This window comes from Oryx dammah, unplaced genomic scaffold (genome assembly GCF_014754425.2).
Source record: "Oryx dammah isolate SB20612 unplaced genomic scaffold, SCBI_Odam_1.1 HiC_scaffold_28, whole genome shotgun sequence".
Classification (NCBI taxonomy): domain Eukaryota; kingdom Metazoa; phylum Chordata; class Mammalia; order Artiodactyla; family Bovidae; genus Oryx; species Oryx dammah.
The window spans coordinates 56,782,461-56,802,119 of record NW_024070212.1 but is presented as its reverse complement, the minus strand read 5'-3'; the positions used below and the strand labels follow the sequence as shown (position 1 = coordinate 56,802,119).

Here is a 19,659-nt window from a genome sequence, read left to right as displayed (position 1 = left end):
AGAAAATGATAACATTAGTGATTTTTGATAACTCAGAATATTTTAATAAAGAAGTTTAACATGTCAAATGGATTGAATGATGGCATTCAAGTTATTACCTAGTTAGGTATTATATTAATATTTTAAGTTGTACAATGTTGAGCTCTTGGCATGAAAAGAGTAAGGAGTTTCTGACTTTTGACGGTTTTTGATTTGGATACTTTCTCTAACTTTCAATGCTACTTGGAGGATGTTCTTTTGTACCTCTATTATAGACATAGTGATTGGCTTCTTCAGGTGCATATTATTCAGGATCATAAGTTAAGTGATTTTGTAAGTTGTAGAAATTCTTGAAGGCAGTGGCTTTCAATGTAGTCTGTGTACCAGAATCACCTGTGGAAATTTTGAAAATACAGATGCCTGGCAGAGGGCAGACTTGTGGTTGCCAAAACAGAGGGCTGCGTGGGGAAGTTTGAGAGTTGGAGATTAGCAGATGCAAACTATTGTATATTGAATGGATAAATAATAAGGTACTACTGTATGGCATAGGGAACTATATTCAATATCCTGTGATAAACCATAATGGAAAATAATATAAAAAGGAATGTATTTATACATATACATATATATATAGTACATATGTATATATAACTGAATCATTTTGCTATATAGCACCAATTAGCACAACACTGTAAATCAACTATACCTCAATAATACATTTTAAAAAATGCAGAGGGCCAGACTGGATCCCAGACCTAGAACGTCAAAATTTTCTGAGATAGGGCCAGGACAGTGTGTTTTCAGAAAATTTTAAACCACACCTTTTATCAGGAACCACCAATTCAAGGTCACTCAGAGGCTTTTTCTTTCATGAGCAGGAGTCTTGGATTGAAAGAACCCATAAAAGGCCATTTGCTCAACCTCCAAACAAGATACTTGAGTTTCCCCCAATGACATCCCATAGAGTCTGCTAAGTACTTTTTGATGTCCATTATATAATGGATAGAATGAACAGCCTTTTAAATATTATTTCTTCCTTTTTTCCCTCTTTGACATTTTCTTGAACGCTCAAGAGAAAAAAACACATTATTGTTCCCTTTCTCCTACTTGGCCAATTTTGCTTTCTTCCTGCCTTGCTTGGGATTAGTGCTGGTATACACCAAGGTTGTTTTGGTCTCCGAGCTTCAGATTATTTATTGCCCTCTCATGCCAAAGCATTTTATTTGGCCACCCCAGCCTTGTTGGCATACAGCTCTGGGAATACTGTCAGATAAGCCAACTGCTGCCAGGAAAAGGAGCATAAACAGTTGTTACAAACTCAGAGTCTATTTGGTTTTGTGTTTTAATTTCTTAATTCAGGCACGGTTGATTATTTTTTATAAGATCATTGTCTTGTGAATCTGGTGAATACAATTGGAAGAGAAAACCCCAAAATGAGACTAAATTAAACCTACGATGGATTGTCAATTGTCCTTCAAAGTAGACACACAAAGTGGGAAATCTTGTGGTTATAGACTGTAATTCCCTGTGACAGCAACTGAAAATGCAAAGTCTTTATTTTTCCATTTCAATCATGCTGGTGATACTGGTTAGCTCTCCTTCTGTCTTTTGGTTTCGCTATTGCTGTTCCAGTTGTCATTAAAGGAAATTCCAGGGGATTAAAAAAACATACAAAATCCAAAAACATTAAGGACTTTTTCCATTTTCATTTTTTAAATGACCACCTATAAAATAACATGGACATTTTTGGACATAAAATCAATGCTGAAGCTGAGTCAAAACGAGAGGAAATACTGAGTGACCTCTATTATATAGTTAGTCATGCAAAAGAGAAACACAGTGTATCCTATGCAATTTAAATTAGCTCAGAGCAAGCAGCCCGTGTCCTCATTCAAGGAATCTTACAAGTGTAATTTGTTATTTCAGGAAACATAAAAAACTTAAAGACATTCCCATCTAGATACATTATGATCTTTTTTAATTTAAAATTACAAGTCTACTGGAATTCCATGTACTATATTTCAGCTCCATTTAAATGACAAAGGCACAAAAAATGGAGTGGTGATCTCATAATTTTTTTCTTACCACATCCTTTTAGTATTTCTATTAAAAATCTTAAACAGTAATTCACTGCGATACAAAAGAATAAAACTAGTAATAAAAGAAAGGTCACTAAACAAAACTGCAGATGCCGAAAGGAGAAGAATACCTGGTCTCCTGTGTGGAGTTAAGTTAGGAAGGTGGGGATATGCCTCTTGCCTCCTGGCCAGCTCATGGCACACCCCTCAGCATGTCAGTACCACAAGTCCCTGGAGCTCTGAACTTGGGGAGGGCAACAGCTTTCTCATCTGATTGTTTTAGCCAAGTGTCACTCTTCCCCACCTCCTTTCCCTATCTTCTTCATTCCCTCTCTTTGTGCTTCCTTCCTTCCTTTCTCTTACTCCCAGGTGGCTGGAAGACTAAATGCTACCAAGAAGATTGGGTTAAAAATTATTACTGAGAGCCCCTCCCGATGGCGAGAATTACGATCTGTCCTCCTGTGACAGAGAGCATGTAATTAATCCAGGTTCCTGGAAAGCAAGTCGATTTTGGCACTGATATAGAAAAAGAACGGGTGAGATGTAGTGCAAATCTACTCTTTATTATGTTTTTTCCCTCCCCAGCTTTACTGACATATAAAGGACTATATATATTTAAGTTTTACAAAGACTGGCAGGCAAGAAGAAATGGGGAGATATTGGTCAAGAGGTATATAAGGTTTGCTTTTTTTTTTCCTTATTAAAAGATATCACATGGAAGGTAAAGCAAGGATTTGAGATTTAGACTCAGCTACTGAAGAATTATTTCTGTAAGTTAATCACAGCCCACTTCCAACAATATATGTATTTTTACTAATCTTTAAAAATTAAAATATAACATACAAAATGGCCCTGCACACCATGACTCCCTCCCTCTTGAATTCACTACTAATAATACAGAGTTGGACACGACTGAAGCGACTTAGCAGCAGCAGCAGCAGCATAGACTGCTAATAGCATAGAGAGGTTTGATCTCTGGGCTTCCCTGGTGGCTCAGAAAGTAAAGAATCTGCCCGCAATGTGAGAGACCCAGGTTTAACTCCCTGGGTTGGAAAGCTCCCCTGGAGAAGGGAATGGCTACCCACTCCAGTTTTATCTCTTGTTTAACTTTAAATGAATGAGATAAGAGAATATGTGTTATCCGGAGGTTGGCTTCTGTTGTTCAAATTACGTTTGTGACCGAAGCTCCAGCTGGGCAGCACCTGGAGCTCTCATCGTCTTTGAGAAGACAAACATTCCTCGTGGGAGAGTACTAGTGGATCCACTGCCTGAACATAAGTTAATTACTCTTATATTATTTTCTTTTATAACTAGAGGAGCAGGATGAAGGTAGTGATTGCCCAGGGGCATGAAGGGAATGATGAAAAGTGTAGGAGAAAAAGTATAGCAAGGACAGGTTGCTCTAAAGGCTAATTTTGCTTAGATAATAGTATTTCTAGAGTAAGACCTGGTATCTAATATCTTTAGTAATTTCAAATCAACCTAATCGCCAGTACTTTGGCCACATCAATGGTAAAATATGGTAATGATAGGTCCTCCTTTTTTTTCTTTCCTATATTAAACTGTATTAAAAGTGTATTAAATATACCCTGTGTTAAATACATTCTGGGCTTTTTAGCAGAGAGTTGCTAAAGTCATCTTAGATGGATTATTTCATTTAAATAGACAATGCTTACCCTATTAAATCTCCTACAGCCTAGACAGGTATGATGACTATCTCCATAAGAACCCACTTCATTAACCAAGAATAGGCTGCAACCCATTACACAGTGTTTCAAATGCAGTAAGACTGCCGGGAAGCCCTTGGGCTCTCAGCTTTGCATGAATATGCAAGAAGTAGTTTTAAAGACTCTGAAGGAAGCAAGTACTCAAAGAGCAGTGACAGATGTGGGAAGCAATCAGGTTTTCTGTGTGTAGCACAGAAAGGCACAATTCATCCCTGTTTAAATGCTACACCCTTCAAAGTGATGCCCAAGTGGCCAGGGGCTTCTCCATGGAGACAAGACTGAGACATCATGATTGACAAAGGAAAAACAGCTATCTGGGACCAAACTCACATCTTCCCTGACACAGATCAGATACTGATAACCAGCAATAAATGGGAAGAGAGGAATAGTTGGAGAGAGGGGAGGAGAAAGAGCGAGCTTAGCTAGAACCAATCCATGGCAAAATAATTAGAAAAGGCTTTCCAATAGAAAAAGAATGGCTATGGAGTGGGCTGGGCAACTGGGGCCAGCAGAAGCTGGGTCCAAGAAATCTGATTCTGAAACCATGAGATCCTATTCAAAATGCCTTATTTCATCTGTTCTCAGTATTTTCACTTGTGAAGTGGGAAAAAAAACCCCACAATTTCATTACTTGTAAATGACATATTTGTCTCTGACCATTTGTCTTCCTGCCTGTCTATATCAGTATTTATATGTCCAAATCAGCAGTGGGACTTACCCACCATCAACTTTATTCATTGATTTAATACAGGCGCCTAAACTGTTCTCAAACAACCAGTTCAATTCACTAAATCTGAATTTTTCACCAACCCACTTATTTCTGACCCTCATGGAGATCTCATTAGTTTTCAGTTTACTTTATACTCCTACCTTGGCTACCAGGGAAGAGGACCTTTCTGATGCTAGGAACACGGCAGGTGGGCATTGGCCAACTCCACAGGCCCATGGTTTATGAAGCACATTTTCTGATGGAAAATTCAGTCTCCAAAGAATGTTTTTCTAGTCAGAATTATTTATAGTTTCTGACACAGAAGGTTTCAAGTATAGAGTGAACATCATTATTAACACTGACTCAAATGAACTCTAAAGGAAGGACTATAAAACCCTCACACGATGCTCTTAAAAGATGTGGTCTTAGAGGACTTGACAATGGAAAAGAAATGATTAATGGAGAAACGTGAGTGAGTGGCCAAGGCATAGAATGGAACTTGAGGCTTGGCTTTCTTTTTCCAGGTCATCAGTTGCCATTTTTTGACCACAGGGCCTTCCTTCTCCATTTAGTTTTTTGCAAAAGGAGGGATGGTCCAACAGCTTTGCAGCAATACAGCCTCTTCTGCTCAGAGCCTATGGATAACCAGACTTCTACTTCATGGAGATAAACTCATTGTTTTGCTCACTTTTATGTCCCTACCCCTTCAGACATCATCTGCCCCATCCATCTGTGTCCCCTGGAACCCACAAGGAAACTCTTTATTAGTTGGGCTAGTTTGGTTACATCTCATGAATACACTGTGCTTAGTCTTTGCTTATTTCCTGTCGCCACCTGGAACTCTCTCTCACTGAATCCCACTCTGACAAACCCTTCAAGACCCACATCAAGCCACATTTTCTTGATGAGGTTTTCTCTGAATATCTAGACCTCAAGGAGTTTCTTCTCTTCTGAATAACAATTAGGGCTATTTCATATAACTGAGTGCTAGTTAACCATATTGTGTTAGCTCTTAGTTTATTACATGTTAGTTTCTCTAAACTAAGTTAGGGACCAATTTGCGTTAGAGACCTACTGAGTTAGAGACCAATTTATTTGAGTTAGGGACCTAGTTTACCCAGAATGGCAGATGAAACTACTTTGTTAGTCTACTCAGAGGAGGTTCTTTCTGCTAATTTACACAAAGGCACCGTATGGACAACTTCAGCCTTCTCCTTCCCTTGTAATCAATTTCAGACACGTGCAGGCCAACCCAGCTGCCATGGAAGACATCATAGTTAGTCCCTGAGGAGAGAAATAATCTTCCTAGATCCTCTGAATTACATCATTCATCAACTATTTTCTTTCAAGGCATCATTTCTTTTTTTTTTATATGCAGAAAGTTGACACAGGCTTCCAGATGAAACAGAACAAAAGACATTCTCTAAAGGAAACATAGAAAAAGCCACTAAATTCAAAACCCAAAGTAGATTATTCAACAACAATTGTTAAAGGTCCGAGAAATATAATTAGAGATACAGTCTGGGAAAGGGAAGAAAGAAAGGCCAAGTGCACTGACTGAAAGAAGTTACAGATAATGCAAAGTAGAAAGTCAGAAATTGGGAGGCAGAGGTTGCTTCCCAGACAAAGCATACCAAGCCCAGCCCTGAGGTAGAAGAGTCAAGACCAGATAGGGCAAACAAATAAACTGTGTACCTTGGAGCACACAGATTTCCTCTCTTTGCCTAAGAGAAATTTCTGTCTTGGTTCTTTGCTTTTATTTTTTTTGGCCAAGCTGTGCTGCATGAAGTATCTTAGTTTTCTGCATGTGTGAGTGCTAAATTTCTTCAACCATGTTCCTCGTAACCCCATGGAATGTAGTCCGCCAGGCTCCTCTGTCCATGGGATTATCCCAGCAAGAATACTGGAATGGGTTGCCATTTCCATCTCCAGGGGATCTTCCTGACCCAGGGATTGAACCCTCATCTCCTGTGGCTCCTGCATTGGGAGGCAGATTCTTTTACCACTGAGTCAACTGGGAAGCCCATCTTAGTTCCCTGAACAGGAATCAAACTTGTGCCCTCTGCATTGGGAACACAGAGGTCTTAACCACTAGACTGTCAGGGAAATCCCTGTCTTGGTCCTTTAATAAGTCACATGTCATGCAGCACCACTTGAGAGGAAGGGGGACAAAAAGTAGTCCCAGCCCACCTTTTAGTATAAGCTTTGTGATCTGGGGTGAGCCACTCAATCTAGTTCTTAACTGCAAAATGGAGATAAAGTCACTTCCCTCATTCATTTATTCACTGTGCACCAGATATTTATTTAGGGACCACCTTGGGCCGAATATAAAGGGGCACAATAGTGACCAAAACGGACAAGGTCTTTGCCCTTATGAAGTGTCCAGATCATCTCCCAGGGTTATTAGTTACAGAGAAGGAAGGTGCCTTTGAACTGTAAAGCACTATAATGATAGAAAATCTTCACTATCAATGACGTCTACTCTCCATCTAGCTGTGTGACCCAAAGCAAGTAGTAATTTTTCTGGACTTTCTGATTCCTATCTGTGAAATGAGAAAAATGACTTTCCTAAAATTTAAGTATTCCACTGCAAATGGGAAAGTTAAAAATTTTAGGTACTTCTGAATCACGGCTTTCTAAAAGATTATTATGAAATAGTTCAGAAGTACAAAAGGATAAGAATAACGTAATGACTCTGTATGTACCAGTTACCTGCGTTAAAAGATAAAACGTTATAAAGAGCTCTGCTGGTGGAATGCCTGCCTTTTCCTCAGAAGAAATAACTGTGATGAGTTATTCCTTTCCAGGAAACCTGGTGTGTGAGGAAGAATGGTTCATTAGTGAAGAATTCTTCTAATAGGTGTATTTTCCAGGAAGAGTACTTACTAAGTACTTACTTGGAGAAGGAAATGGCAACCCACTCTAGTATTCTTGCCTGGAAATCCCCATGGACAGAGGAGCCTGGTGGGTTACAGCCTACGGGGTCGCAAAGAGTCAGAAATCACTTAGCGACTGAACAACAAGTACTTACTTACTCAGAGTAACAGTACGTACTAAGTGCTCCTGGTTCCTAATAAATATGAGATCATGACAGTGTAAATCAGAGAAAGCTCAAGTTCTTTCCCTGCTACCCTTGGTTGCTGTCTGTCCAGTAGACAGTATTAGAAAAACCATGCGACAGGCAGTGCCTACTGCATTTCGAAAGAGCAAAGTTTTACATTTACCTTGAGGGCCTTCTGTGCAGATTCACTGGATCCAATAGCGATTAGGTTAGGTCCAGCCATGCTGCAGAAACTCTTCAAGTGCAAAGCATCCACCACAGGGACCGTGGAGACTGCGTAGTCCTACGCATATGAGAGAAAGTAGTTTGTCATGGCAGAATAACTCTAAAACCTGTTCAAACCTGCTCAAAACATTCTTGCTCGTCAGGAGTCTGCTGGGGTCCCTGAACATCTGGAAGGAAAACTGGGCCTCATAGGTTTGGGTATTGCCAATTAAATGAAGACTGCTTCTAAGAAGGAAGTGCAGAGCCTCTTACCTGACCTGTGACTGCCTTAACAGCTTCGCTGGCTGACCTGCAGAGGGGGCTACTCCAGAAGGATGTGTCTGAATATCCTGTGCAAACAAGAGCCTCACATCGTCCTGGGGAACAGGTTCTTGGGGATTACATCTCTTCCTTAGCAGCCTGGTGAGCCAATCTGCTCAAAACCAGTAGAGTAAAGGCACCTTGGGAGGATGTATGTGTAAGGCCCAGCACAGAGTAGGCAGCCAAGTGTGCGTGATCTTTAATTCCACTTTTCATTTTAGAGACAACTGGGACTCCAGATATATATTTTTTAAGTCATCAATTGTGCCAGGAATATCTGCCAAGTGGTTGTATGATTGATTATACACTGGGAGAAAGCAGAATGTCCATGATAACTTTATCTGTTGATGCTGTGGGAGTCCCATGAAGCCTATTTATTAAGTCTTAGCTTCTAAAACTTCTAGCAAACATACAAATATTAGGAGTTATTTTGCAAAGCCCATGACATAAAAATATCATTATTCATGAGATATTGATTCAATGGGTCTATGACTTTTTATTAGGTAGTTACTCTTTGCCAGGCATAAATTATCCTTTACCTACCTTAAAAGTATCAGCCAAGATTTCCGCACCTCGTTGATTGGTCCTTTTGGAAAGGCCCACAAAAAATTCTCTGCCTAGAATAAATGTCATGGAACACAGTGAGTGGGTAGCATCAGTGATGGCATGCTATTTTTTTAATCTATAAATAAAGACTTTAAAGCCTCACACAGTTCTTTCCTACCTTAGAGATCAGCTCCACTTGTTCTCTTGACTCCTGCTCTCTTTACATAAATGATTTCAGATTATTGCCATTAGAAATAAACTCTTTCAAACTGATAGAGGCAGAAAGTATCAATAGAATGGTGGTTGTCATGGGCTGATGATGGGGAGGGGACAGAGCAGGAGCTAGTGAGTCAGTGCTTAATGGGTATGATGTTTTATTTGGGGAAGGCAAAACAGTGCTGGAGATGGATGGTGGCGATGGTTGCAAAACATGAATGCAGTTAACACCCCTGAACTGTGCATTTTAAAATAGTTAAATGGTAAACTTTATGTTATGTATATTTTACCACAATAAGGTAATATGGTTTTTATTTAGAAAATAACAGAATTAAACATATTAATAACCTGTAATCAGAAATTAAGTAATAGCAACAAGTTAGCAGAACTTCCTTATTTTCGTCCAAAAGAACAATACTATACAGTCTTGATGAGTCAGATCCCCCTTTTTTTTTTTTTTTAAATAGTGCTGATGTAAGGGCTGACAAAACCATCTCAGTAAAATGAGCTTAGTGCTGACTGGTCTTCAGCTCTAAGAGCTGTCTTTAAAACAACACACCTATTTATTTCAATTTAACCCTCAAATACATCTATCTACAAAGCACTAAAGTTTTGGAGAAAGAAATTTTCTAATTATTTGGCTTTTCTAAAATTCTACAATTTTTTTTTCTCAGAAAGCAAAGCATCAAGTAAAAATGCTCTTCTAGTTATAGGCAAAAAACCAATGATAGTAGATAGAGTCAGGCAATACATAAATGCAGGTGTTCTTATCCTTCCTTAATTCTTTGGAAAATAATTCTACATGAAATGTGGAAAATATATTCCAGGAGAAATCAGTATATATTTTGCCCCAGAACAAGCATAAACAGTATAGTCATGTACACTTGTAGCCATGTAGAAAGAATTGCTTGATAGACTTCACACCTGTTACAACTTTAATCTTCATGGTGTCCTTATAACAGGGGTAAAAGACATAGGTCAAATAATGTTAAGATAAATTCCAGTGGCTTATGCTGTTGGCAGACACAAGAATCGTTGGTGGCAAACTGACAGTATTTTGGGTAATGGCCTGATTGTGTTGTCCCTTAAGAAAACTCACTGCTGCTGCTGCTAAGTCACTTCAGTCGTGTCCGACTCTGTGCGACTCCACAGACGGCAGCCCACCAGGCTCCACTGTCCCTGGGATTCTCCAGGCAAGAACACTGGAGTGGGTTGCCATCTCTTTCTCCAATGAGTGAAAGTGAAGTCGTTCAGTTGTGTCTGACTCTTCACGACCCCATGGACTACAGCCTACCAAGCTCCTCCATCCATGGGATTTTCCAGGCCAGAGTACTGGAGTGGGTTGCCATTGCCTTCTCCATACACAACAAAACTTAAGTAAGGGAAAGGTCCCTTACTTGACAAAAAGTATTAATCTCTTTATTTAAAAAGTCAGTTGAAATAAAAAAGACAAATTTCCCTAATTCTCTTCTGATAAATGTAGATTTATAAATTAGATTTACACACAATTGAAAAAAAAAAAAAACAAAACACTTAGGGACTTTCCTGGCAATTCAGTGATTAAGACTCCATGCTCCCAATGCAGCGAACATGGGTTTGATCACTGGTTGAGGAACTAAGATCCTGATGCTGTATGGCACAGCTAAAACAAACAAACACAAACAAAAGTTACTTAAAACAAGAAGTGAAGCAACTTAAAATTTTTAAAAAATTACTTCATTACGCAAATTGAAACACACTATATGCAAATATAAACACCTTACACACTTTTTCCATTTAAAAATACAAAGAAAAGCAAACTGCTATGTCTTTAAAAAGTAAGCCAGGCTTCTGTTTCTAGCAGTATGGTAGACTATACCCCTTAAATAGCCTTTCTGATAAAAAACAACTGAAGTTCTGGAATCAAAATAGTAAAAAGTATTTGGGTTGTTATATGTCTCATGTCATTTTCTTCTATAACCACTCACCCTCTTTTTCTTTTCCTTCCTTACCTTATTCTTTCATAGAAGAAATCAGGTCATTTATCCTACTGACTTTCCTACATTCTGGATTTGGTTGATTTTTCCCTTGTGTGTGTGTGTGTGTGCGTGCACCAGTGCATGTGTGAAGTTGCTTCAGGCTTGCCCCCCTCTTTGCAACCCCATGGACTGTAGCCCACCAGGGTTGTCTGTCTATGGGATTTTCCAGGCAAGAACACTGGAGTGAGTTGCCATGCCCTCCTCCAGAGGATCTTCCCAACCCAGGGACTGAACCAACCTCTTTGCATCTCCTGCATGGAAGGCGGATTCTTTACTGTCTGAACCTCTAGGGAAGCCCCTTCTTGCATACTAACTTTAAATTGTTCCTTTATCCTTTGTATTTTTGGCAAATTGATAGTCTATGTAGATACTTCATTAGATTCTTGCTCAATTTTTTTTTTTTTGGATAGGACTACTTCAGTGGTGGGGCTATCAGTTCAGTTGCTCAGCTGTGTCCGATTCTTTGTGAGCCATGGACTGCAGCACACCAGGCTTCCCTGTCCATCACTAACTCCCAGAGCTTGCTCAAACTCATGTCCGTCTAGTTGGTGATGCCATCCAACCATCTCATCCTCTGTTGTCCCCTTCTCCTCCTGCCTTCAATCTTTCCCAGCATCAGGGTCTTTTCCAGTGAGTCAGTTCTTCACATCAGGTGGCCAAAGTATTGGGGCTTCAGTTTCAGCATCAGTCCCTCCATTGAATATTCAGGACTGATTTCCTTTAGGATTGAGTGGTTTGATCTTGCAGTTCAAGGGACCCTCAAGAGTCTTCTCCAACACCACAGTTCAAAAGCATCAGAGGTGGGGTTACACATCTATTGTATCACATCCCGAAGCACATCATATCCTGACTGTCACATTTTCAGTGATACTAGAATCATAAGAGTGTTCATGTAGTATCAGCCTGATTCCTCCATCATAAAGCTCCCCATCAAGCTTTCATGTAAAGTTTTTTTTTGTTGTTGTTGGTTCATTCCTTTATCTGTTTTTTTTCCCCCTGCCTTGAAGCTTGTGGGAACTTAGTTTTCCAACCAGGGGTCAAATCCATACCCTTTGCATTGGAAGCTTGGAGTCCTAACCACTGGACCGCCAGGAAAGTCCCTCATATAAAAGTTTTACATGCTTTGATGATCATTGCACAGGTCCTTTGTTTTATTAGGATCTACATTTCCTGGGTAGAATTCTAAAAACTTTTCTCAGTCAAGTATTTGGTCTACTTGAAGCAGAGTTCACAAAGAAAAGATAGGCTAAATGCTTTATATTTATCAATGATCACAGTAATGAGTTGTTATCCCATCAACTTATACTAATGATCAATATGTTTTTTTTTAAATCATTATCCACTAATAAGCCAAAGAATAAATCATAATGGAAATGGGAAAACATTTTGAGTTAATAACAAAAATATTCATATCAAAACACAAAGGATTCAGTTAAAGCACTACTTAGAAGGTAGTACTTAAATGCTTACATTAAGAAGAGGACAGTTTCAAAATAAAGAGACAAGATTTCACTTTGCAACTAAAGGAAAAAAGAACAATAAAAACAAAGAAATTTGAAGGAAGGAAATAAAAGTAGAAACAGGAAGAGAAAAGGAAACATACAAGAGCGAGGGTTCAAAAAGCCAAAAGGTAGTTCTTCAAAAAGGTTAATGAAATTGACAGATCTCTGGCAAGAAAATGAAGGCCCCAAAAACATTATGAATGAAAGGGGACATAGCTGTAATTGTTGTAGAACTTAAAACAGATATTAAGAAAATATGAATAACTTTATACCCAACATTTAAAAAACTTAGATGAAATAAATAAAATCTCAGAAAACAGAACTCACCAAAATTGGCTCAGAAAAAAATCTCAATAGTCATATAATTATTACAAAAACAAAATCAGTTGAAAATCTTCCCACAAAGAAATTAAGGCCCACAAGGCCTGAATAGGTAAATTCTTCCAAAATTCAAGTAATGCACAATTAAACTTTTACTGATTTTAGAGAATAGAAACAGGAAAATATTCTCTAATACATTTTATATGAGGTTAACATAATTTCAACCAAAGCTAGACAAGGATAACAAGAAAGAAAAGTTGCAGGCCACAGAAACAAATCTTAAACAATTATCAGCAAAGTAAATACAGTGAAGTGAAATGAAAGTTGCTCAGTCATGTGACTCTTTGTGACCCCACGGACTATACAGTCTATGGAATTCTCCAGGCAAGAATATTGGAGTGAGTAGCCTTTCCCTTCTCCGGGGGATATTCTCAACCCAGGGATTGAGCCCAGGTCTCCCGCATTGCAGGCAGATTCTTTACCAGCTGAACCACCAGGGAAGCCCAAGAATACTGGAGTGGGTAGCCTGTCCCTTCTCCAGGGGATCTTCCCAACCCATGAACTGAACCAGGGTCTCCTGCCTCACAGGTGGATTCTTTATCAACTGAGCTACCAGGGAAGCCCTAAAAAAGAACACTGTAATAAAAAGAGGATATATCTTGATTAAGTTTGATTTCATCCCAGGGATATAAACTTTGATCATTGATATCAGGAAATCAGTTAATATAATTAACCACATAAATAGATTAAAGAAGAAAATCATGTAACCATTGACGTAGGATGAGAGTTTATCACCTGAAATTCTATTTCTAGCTCTTTACTTTAAAGAAACTTATATATGTACTCAGACACAACAAGACTGTACATAGCAGCATTGAAGTCAGTAGAGAAAAACTGAAAAGTACTCAAATATATATCAGCAGTAAAATGAATAAATACATCATGGTGCATTTTTACTATGAAATTCCACACAGCTGTGAAAATGAATGAACTCCAGCTACATGGATCAAGTTAGATCAAAGGCAGAAAAATCACACAAGAGTTCAGATAATATAACCTTAATTATATAAAGTCATAAGAAAAGCAAAACTAAACAACATATAATTTAGGAGTGCACATATTGAGTCAAAACTAAAAAAAGACAAGGCAGTGATTAACACAAAATTCAGGACAGGGTACACACCTCAAGCTGGGAGGAGAGAAAGTTTGGGACTGGGCCTTCTATGGTCCTGGCGATGTTCTCTTTCATAATCAGGTGTTAGGTACTCAGGTGTTCATTACATTATTGGTCTTGAAACTGTACATAAACATTTTATAACTTTTCTTTATATGCCCCATATTTCACAAAAATAAATAAATGAAAGTAGAAGTAAATTGCTGTTGTCTATCTAAGAGAAAAAGGATTGAAACACTTTCTACCAGCAGCTGCTTGCCTGACTTCCCAGTGGAACTAGAGTTGGAAGTCGCTTTCCTTCTGTCCATTTCCTGATCAATTATTAATGAAGGTGTGAGTCACAGAAGGAAGGGGACACAGAGCACATGGGAAGTGCTCCAGATTTTGTCTCTTACTCAACTCTGCATAATCTAAAACCTGAGTGGTGATGGCTGTACAATGTTGTGAATGTAATTAATGCCACTGGAATTATACACTGAAAAATGGTCAGAATAGCACATTTTAGGTTAAATATATTTTACTACAATTTTAAGGAAGCAAAAAAGTTGAAAAGTAGGAATAGAAGGTAGGACCACACATTAGGTATAAATGAGAGGCCAAGCAGATAAAGATCTTAATGTTACAACACTATCTCTGTTTTCAATAACATAAGTTTGAAGATATTAAGCACTGAATATTATCAAAACAAAGCTTACAGATGGTGTCCAAGGCAAGCCTCATTGTTCAGGACTTAATTAGAAGTTATGGGAAAAACAACAGGCTTGAGATGCTATGGAAAGACCTTTGACAAGTGGAAGAGGTTCCTAAGCCTTGCTGTAACAATGAGAAGATTTTAGGGAATCTGTTCAGCTCAGCTGTTGAGGTAACTAAATGGCTGTGAACACAGCTTGTTTTAAATCATTCTTCAAATAGTATCTGTACCTGCTTACAACAAGTTATTTATTCTATGGTTATGTTCTGGTAAAAAAAGTTTTATTGTAACGAAGTGTGGTTTACACATCTAGCTTATCACAAAAGCCCATTTTCTAAGAGAAATAGGCTGTTGTTCTGTGCTGCTAAAAAGAATGAAAAGTGCGATCAATGGGAGACACAAAGAATATTCTAAGTGGAACTTACTAGGCAGATTCAAAGAATGCCTGAGTCGGCTTGGATACAAATGGAGCTGAGAATGCAACGCAGGCCTCTCTGACCCCTTGCTCTATGTTCTTAGGGCTCAATGGGTGTGCACAACAAACCCCAGAGACAGGGCCATTGCCCATAACAGTGGTAGGGCAGGTCATGCAGAGCACAACTCCAGGGGAGAGCTCTTTACAAACCTATGAGAAAAAGGGCATCCCCTGAGGCTCAGTGGGTAGGAGGAGAAGGGGACGACAGAGGATGAGATGGCTGGATGGCATCACGGACTCGATGGACGTGAGTCTGAGTGGACTCCAGGAGTTGGTGATGGACAGGGAGGCCTGGCGTGCTGCGATTCATGGGGTCGCAAAGAGTCGGACACGACTGAGCGACTGAACTGAACTGAACTGAGGCTCAGTGACAGTGCCCCCACCCATAGGTATGTGACACCAAGTAAGGAACTAAGCAAAGTTTCCAGAAAAAACTTCCTCCTCCAGGAACATTAACTATATCAAAATGTAAGTTATATGAAACATTATTTTTTATATTAAAATGAAAATGACTATATTTTTTCTATACACATGGAATTCGATATAAAATTCACATCAGCTAAAATATTAAACTTCCAAGAATCTCCAGGCTTCCAGTGGGGCACATGGGACACATCCCCAGATCTCTGCGGACCAGCCTCTGCTGTTAGGGCTACATCTGTGAAACAGATATTTATTCTTTGACAAGTAGGGGAAAACAAACTCTCATTATCAATTAAAAATTATTATTGATGTCTTGTTGATCAATATAGCTAGTATGACTCTGGAGACCCAGATTTTAGCATATGACTTTACAAAAACAATAATAATATGATCACAAAGAGCTGGAAAAGTTAAATGCTGAAATTACCATTTCTGTAGTAGCTATATTACACCCATTATAAAAACTGATTCCAGTTAGATCAATAATATCAGCTATTTATATTTTGTTGAGTTCTGCTATTATTCATCTGGCATTAAGTCAAGCCAATTTACACTGAAAATTATTTAAATTTATCTTGCCATCTAGGAAGAAAATTATTTTTAAATGACAGATCTTAAATTAAGAATCTTTCAAATACAGACTGGATATACTGTCACACAATGCAAAACTATGCAACTCTTAAGCTAAAGTTGTGGAAGAACACAGTAGACACAACCTATAAAATTATATATATATATATATATATATACTGATAACATGTAAAATAAGCAACTGTGCACACAAAAGTACTACAAGTACTTTAATATTCAATAAAAAAGTATTCAATAATCCAGATATTGAAATGATTATCTTTGAATGAAAGGTCATTTTTTCTTTTCTTTCTTTTGTGCTTCTATTTTCCAAATTACTCTTACTTTGGTAATTAATAAAAACCTATAATTAAGCAAGGGGATATAGAAAAAGTATTAGAATTATTTTTAGATAGGAAAAAGTAAATACAGCTCTACCTGTGAATAAGACATCTCCACCATCTAGAGTTGCATTTTCATCTTTCATCTCTACTATGTTGAGCTGAAGTTTTTCTAGTGCTTCTTTCATCATGTCAGCCTATTGAAAATAAAATGATTCAGATTAATATTCTTACCATTTTCTAACAAGAAAACCAGTCATCTAAAACTTCAGATCACTGAATTATGCTCCCATGTGCACACGAACACACACAAGCATACTCTCGTGAAAATATAAAGTGAAAGTGAAGTCGCTCAGTCGTGTCCGACTCTTTGCGACCCCATGGACTGTAGCCTACCAGGCTCCTCCATCCATGGAATTTTCCAGGCAACAGTATTGGAGTGGGTTGCCATTTCCTTCTCCAGGGGATCTTCCTGATCCAGGGATTGAACCCGGGTCTCCCACATTGCAGCCAGACGCTTTACCATCTGAGCCACCAGAGAAGCTCATGAATATATAAGTGCAGTATATATTGAACCAGCCATGATCATTTGCAAGAGAAGAAATTATTTGTTAGAAATCGTCTATTTTGTCCCCTTCTAGTCTAAAATCAAGTTAATATTAAGATCTCTCTCTTTTTTGTCTATTGGAATTGACTACTTGGAGGACATTGTTGTAAGTGTGACTACTTAGGGTACAGGAGTTGAGGAATGTGGGAGACAGAATACTTAACCCAGCTACACTTGCCAGAAAAATACAATATTTAATTTTAAGTCTTCAGTCAGTCAGGAAGAATTGCACACACAGAGTAATATGTGGAAGGAATATCAATGACAATAACCAATGACTTGAAATCTCAGCTCACTGGACTGTTACTGTTTTCTATTCAAATAGTTGCTAAAATATCAGAACATCTAAGGCTTCTCTGTAAATCTGAACTGTTATTTAAATTTTAACCTAGGTCTCTACAGGGGATTAATAAATACAATAATTGTAATCAAACCAAAGAATACCAGAAAATGAATTTCAGAGACTTTCTATGAGTTCAGGGATCAGTCTAAAGCACAGAGATAACTCCGAGGTGGACCAGGGAGCACTTAGAGGAAGGTTTACTTTAATACAAGAGTCAAATATGAGGCATAACAAATGCCCTTTGAAGCTCAAAATTTAAGTCCTTCCAACAGTTCAACAGAACAATTTAAATATTTCTGAAGGTCTGTATAACTTTTAACATGGTAAAGACATACGAGAAGACATGAATAGGGACTAAGGGAAAAACAAGAGGTCGCATGACACTGGGAAGAGCAAAAGTTCTTCTGGCAAAAGTTCTCCCAAAATACAGCATGCCCAGTACACATAGCGAATCGTCAATGAAGGGCTTAGGAGACATAAACACCACAGAGTAACTTCCAAAGTAATATAAACATGGACATACTTTGACAGCAAGCCTGGCATTCATGCAGGCAAAAAAAAAAAGTAAAGAAAATAGAAACCAAAATAAATATATCATCTCATCTTTGTCCTGGAACTCATGTAAAAATTCCACAAACTAGAGTGACTCAGAACAATAAATAATTATTTCCATGGATGAAATGGTCTTCATGTAACAAATACATCTAGTAATTTCTTTTAACAGTAGGTTTTCCTACGTACCAGGAAGTGGAATTGTTGCTATAGCCTAAGAAAGAAGCAAGCTAATATTTACCATGACTTGTTGGGCTACAGTGAACCCAGGAAAAATCACAACTGTTTTCTTCTGGTATCTGCCTCTGTGTCCATGGAAAATTCACTGAGTTTGGAGAAATAAGAGAACTGAGCTAGGTACCTTTGGTTTCTATTACGAATGTCACTATTTCCCTTATAAATTAACCTTTCAAAGATTACTAGGAATTCAGCACTAACAAGTATTTTTGATCTGAAAAGTTTACATGTAATATTTCAACTCAGGAACTTTATTCAATTCTTAATTAAGAGTTTAAAGAGACAGAAGTAGGGAGGCTAATAGATACCAGTTTCAGGAATACTGCACTTTAAAGTCCTATATCTTTGCAATTAAAGTTTTTAGAGGATAAAATGCATTTGGTTTCTTAAAAGTTAAACAGCTGCACCAACAAGAAAAAAACTGGCTTTTGTGTAAGGACTTAAAAAAAAAAAATTCAGTCATATCTACACACACAAAGTCATTAGGATAGGCCCATACCATAAACACAGCTGATACTATTACTTTCAGAGTTAAGGGTGTGGACAAGTTTAAAAATGTTTTAAACATTAAGTAAACAGTTTTGAGAATTGCAGGATGATACAGCATCAGATGGGCAATGCTAACCCCAGTGAAATTTCTGGAGTAGACAACCAGAGGATGAATTCCATTCAGGACCACACACTCTTGGCACAATGGTTCCATGAGGCAGACAAACTTGACTGCAAACAAAACCCAGAGTTGCCCTGACACACGGCCCATAGCAAGCCAGTTATTCAGGTAGTTAGAACACTAAATATAATTATAGAAGTGGGAATTTTTGTGGAAAAGGTCCAAACCATGAGCCTTCAAGAAACTGCCCAGTCTATGGTTTCATGGCTGTGTTTAATGTTGACATAATTAAATTTCAAAAGGAAAAAAAAAAAAAAAAAAAAGACCAAGCAACACCCGCCTTTCACTGAGACAGTAAACTTGCAGAGTGGAAATTAGCATTACTCAGGGTGGAGAGAAACTGTCAGAACAAACAGTATTAATTCCAAAGGTTGAGCTGAATGGATCACTTTAGCCCATGAAATCAGGAATAAAAAATGGCAAATTAGAGAAACAACCTTAATTTTTTAAAAAATATTTTATGTTTACTTTATTTTACTTTACAATACTGTATTGGTTTTGCCATACATTGACATGAATCCACCACGGGTGTATACAAGCTCCCAATCCTGAGTCCCCCTCCCACCTCCCACCCCATATCATCTTTCTGGATCATCCCCATGCACCAGCCCCAAGCATCCTGTATCCTGTATCGAACATAGACTGGCACTTCATTTCTTACATGATAGTATACATGTTTCAAAGCCATTCTCCAAAATCATCCCACCCTCTCCCTCTCCCTCAGAGTCCAAAAGTCCATTCTATACATTTGTGTCTCTTTTGTTGTCTTGCATAAAGGGTCATCATTACCATCTTTCTAAATTCCGTATATATGTGTCAGTATACTGTATTGGTGTTTTTCTTTCTGGCTTACTTCACTCTGTATATTCGGCTCCAGTTTCATCCATCTCATTA

The 19,659-nt window shown here is 38.2% G+C and overlaps 1 protein-coding gene across 1 annotated transcript in view; it reads right to left on the bottom strand.

The window, feature by feature from the left end:
• DDAH1 (dimethylarginine dimethylaminohydrolase 1) overlaps positions 1–19,659 on the bottom strand; it is a 154,624-nt gene that overhangs the window by 25,948 nt on the left and 109,017 nt on the right. Inside the window, exons 2-4 of the mRNA XM_040232421.1 lie at positions 16,454–16,553; positions 8,623–8,696; positions 7,718–7,837 (exon numbers count right to left, since the gene is read on the bottom strand). Coding sequence (XP_040088355.1) covers positions 7,718–7,837; positions 8,623–8,696; positions 16,454–16,553 — 294 coding nt within the window. The remainder of the gene's footprint in view (positions 1–7,717; positions 7,838–8,622; positions 8,697–16,453; positions 16,554–19,659) is intronic.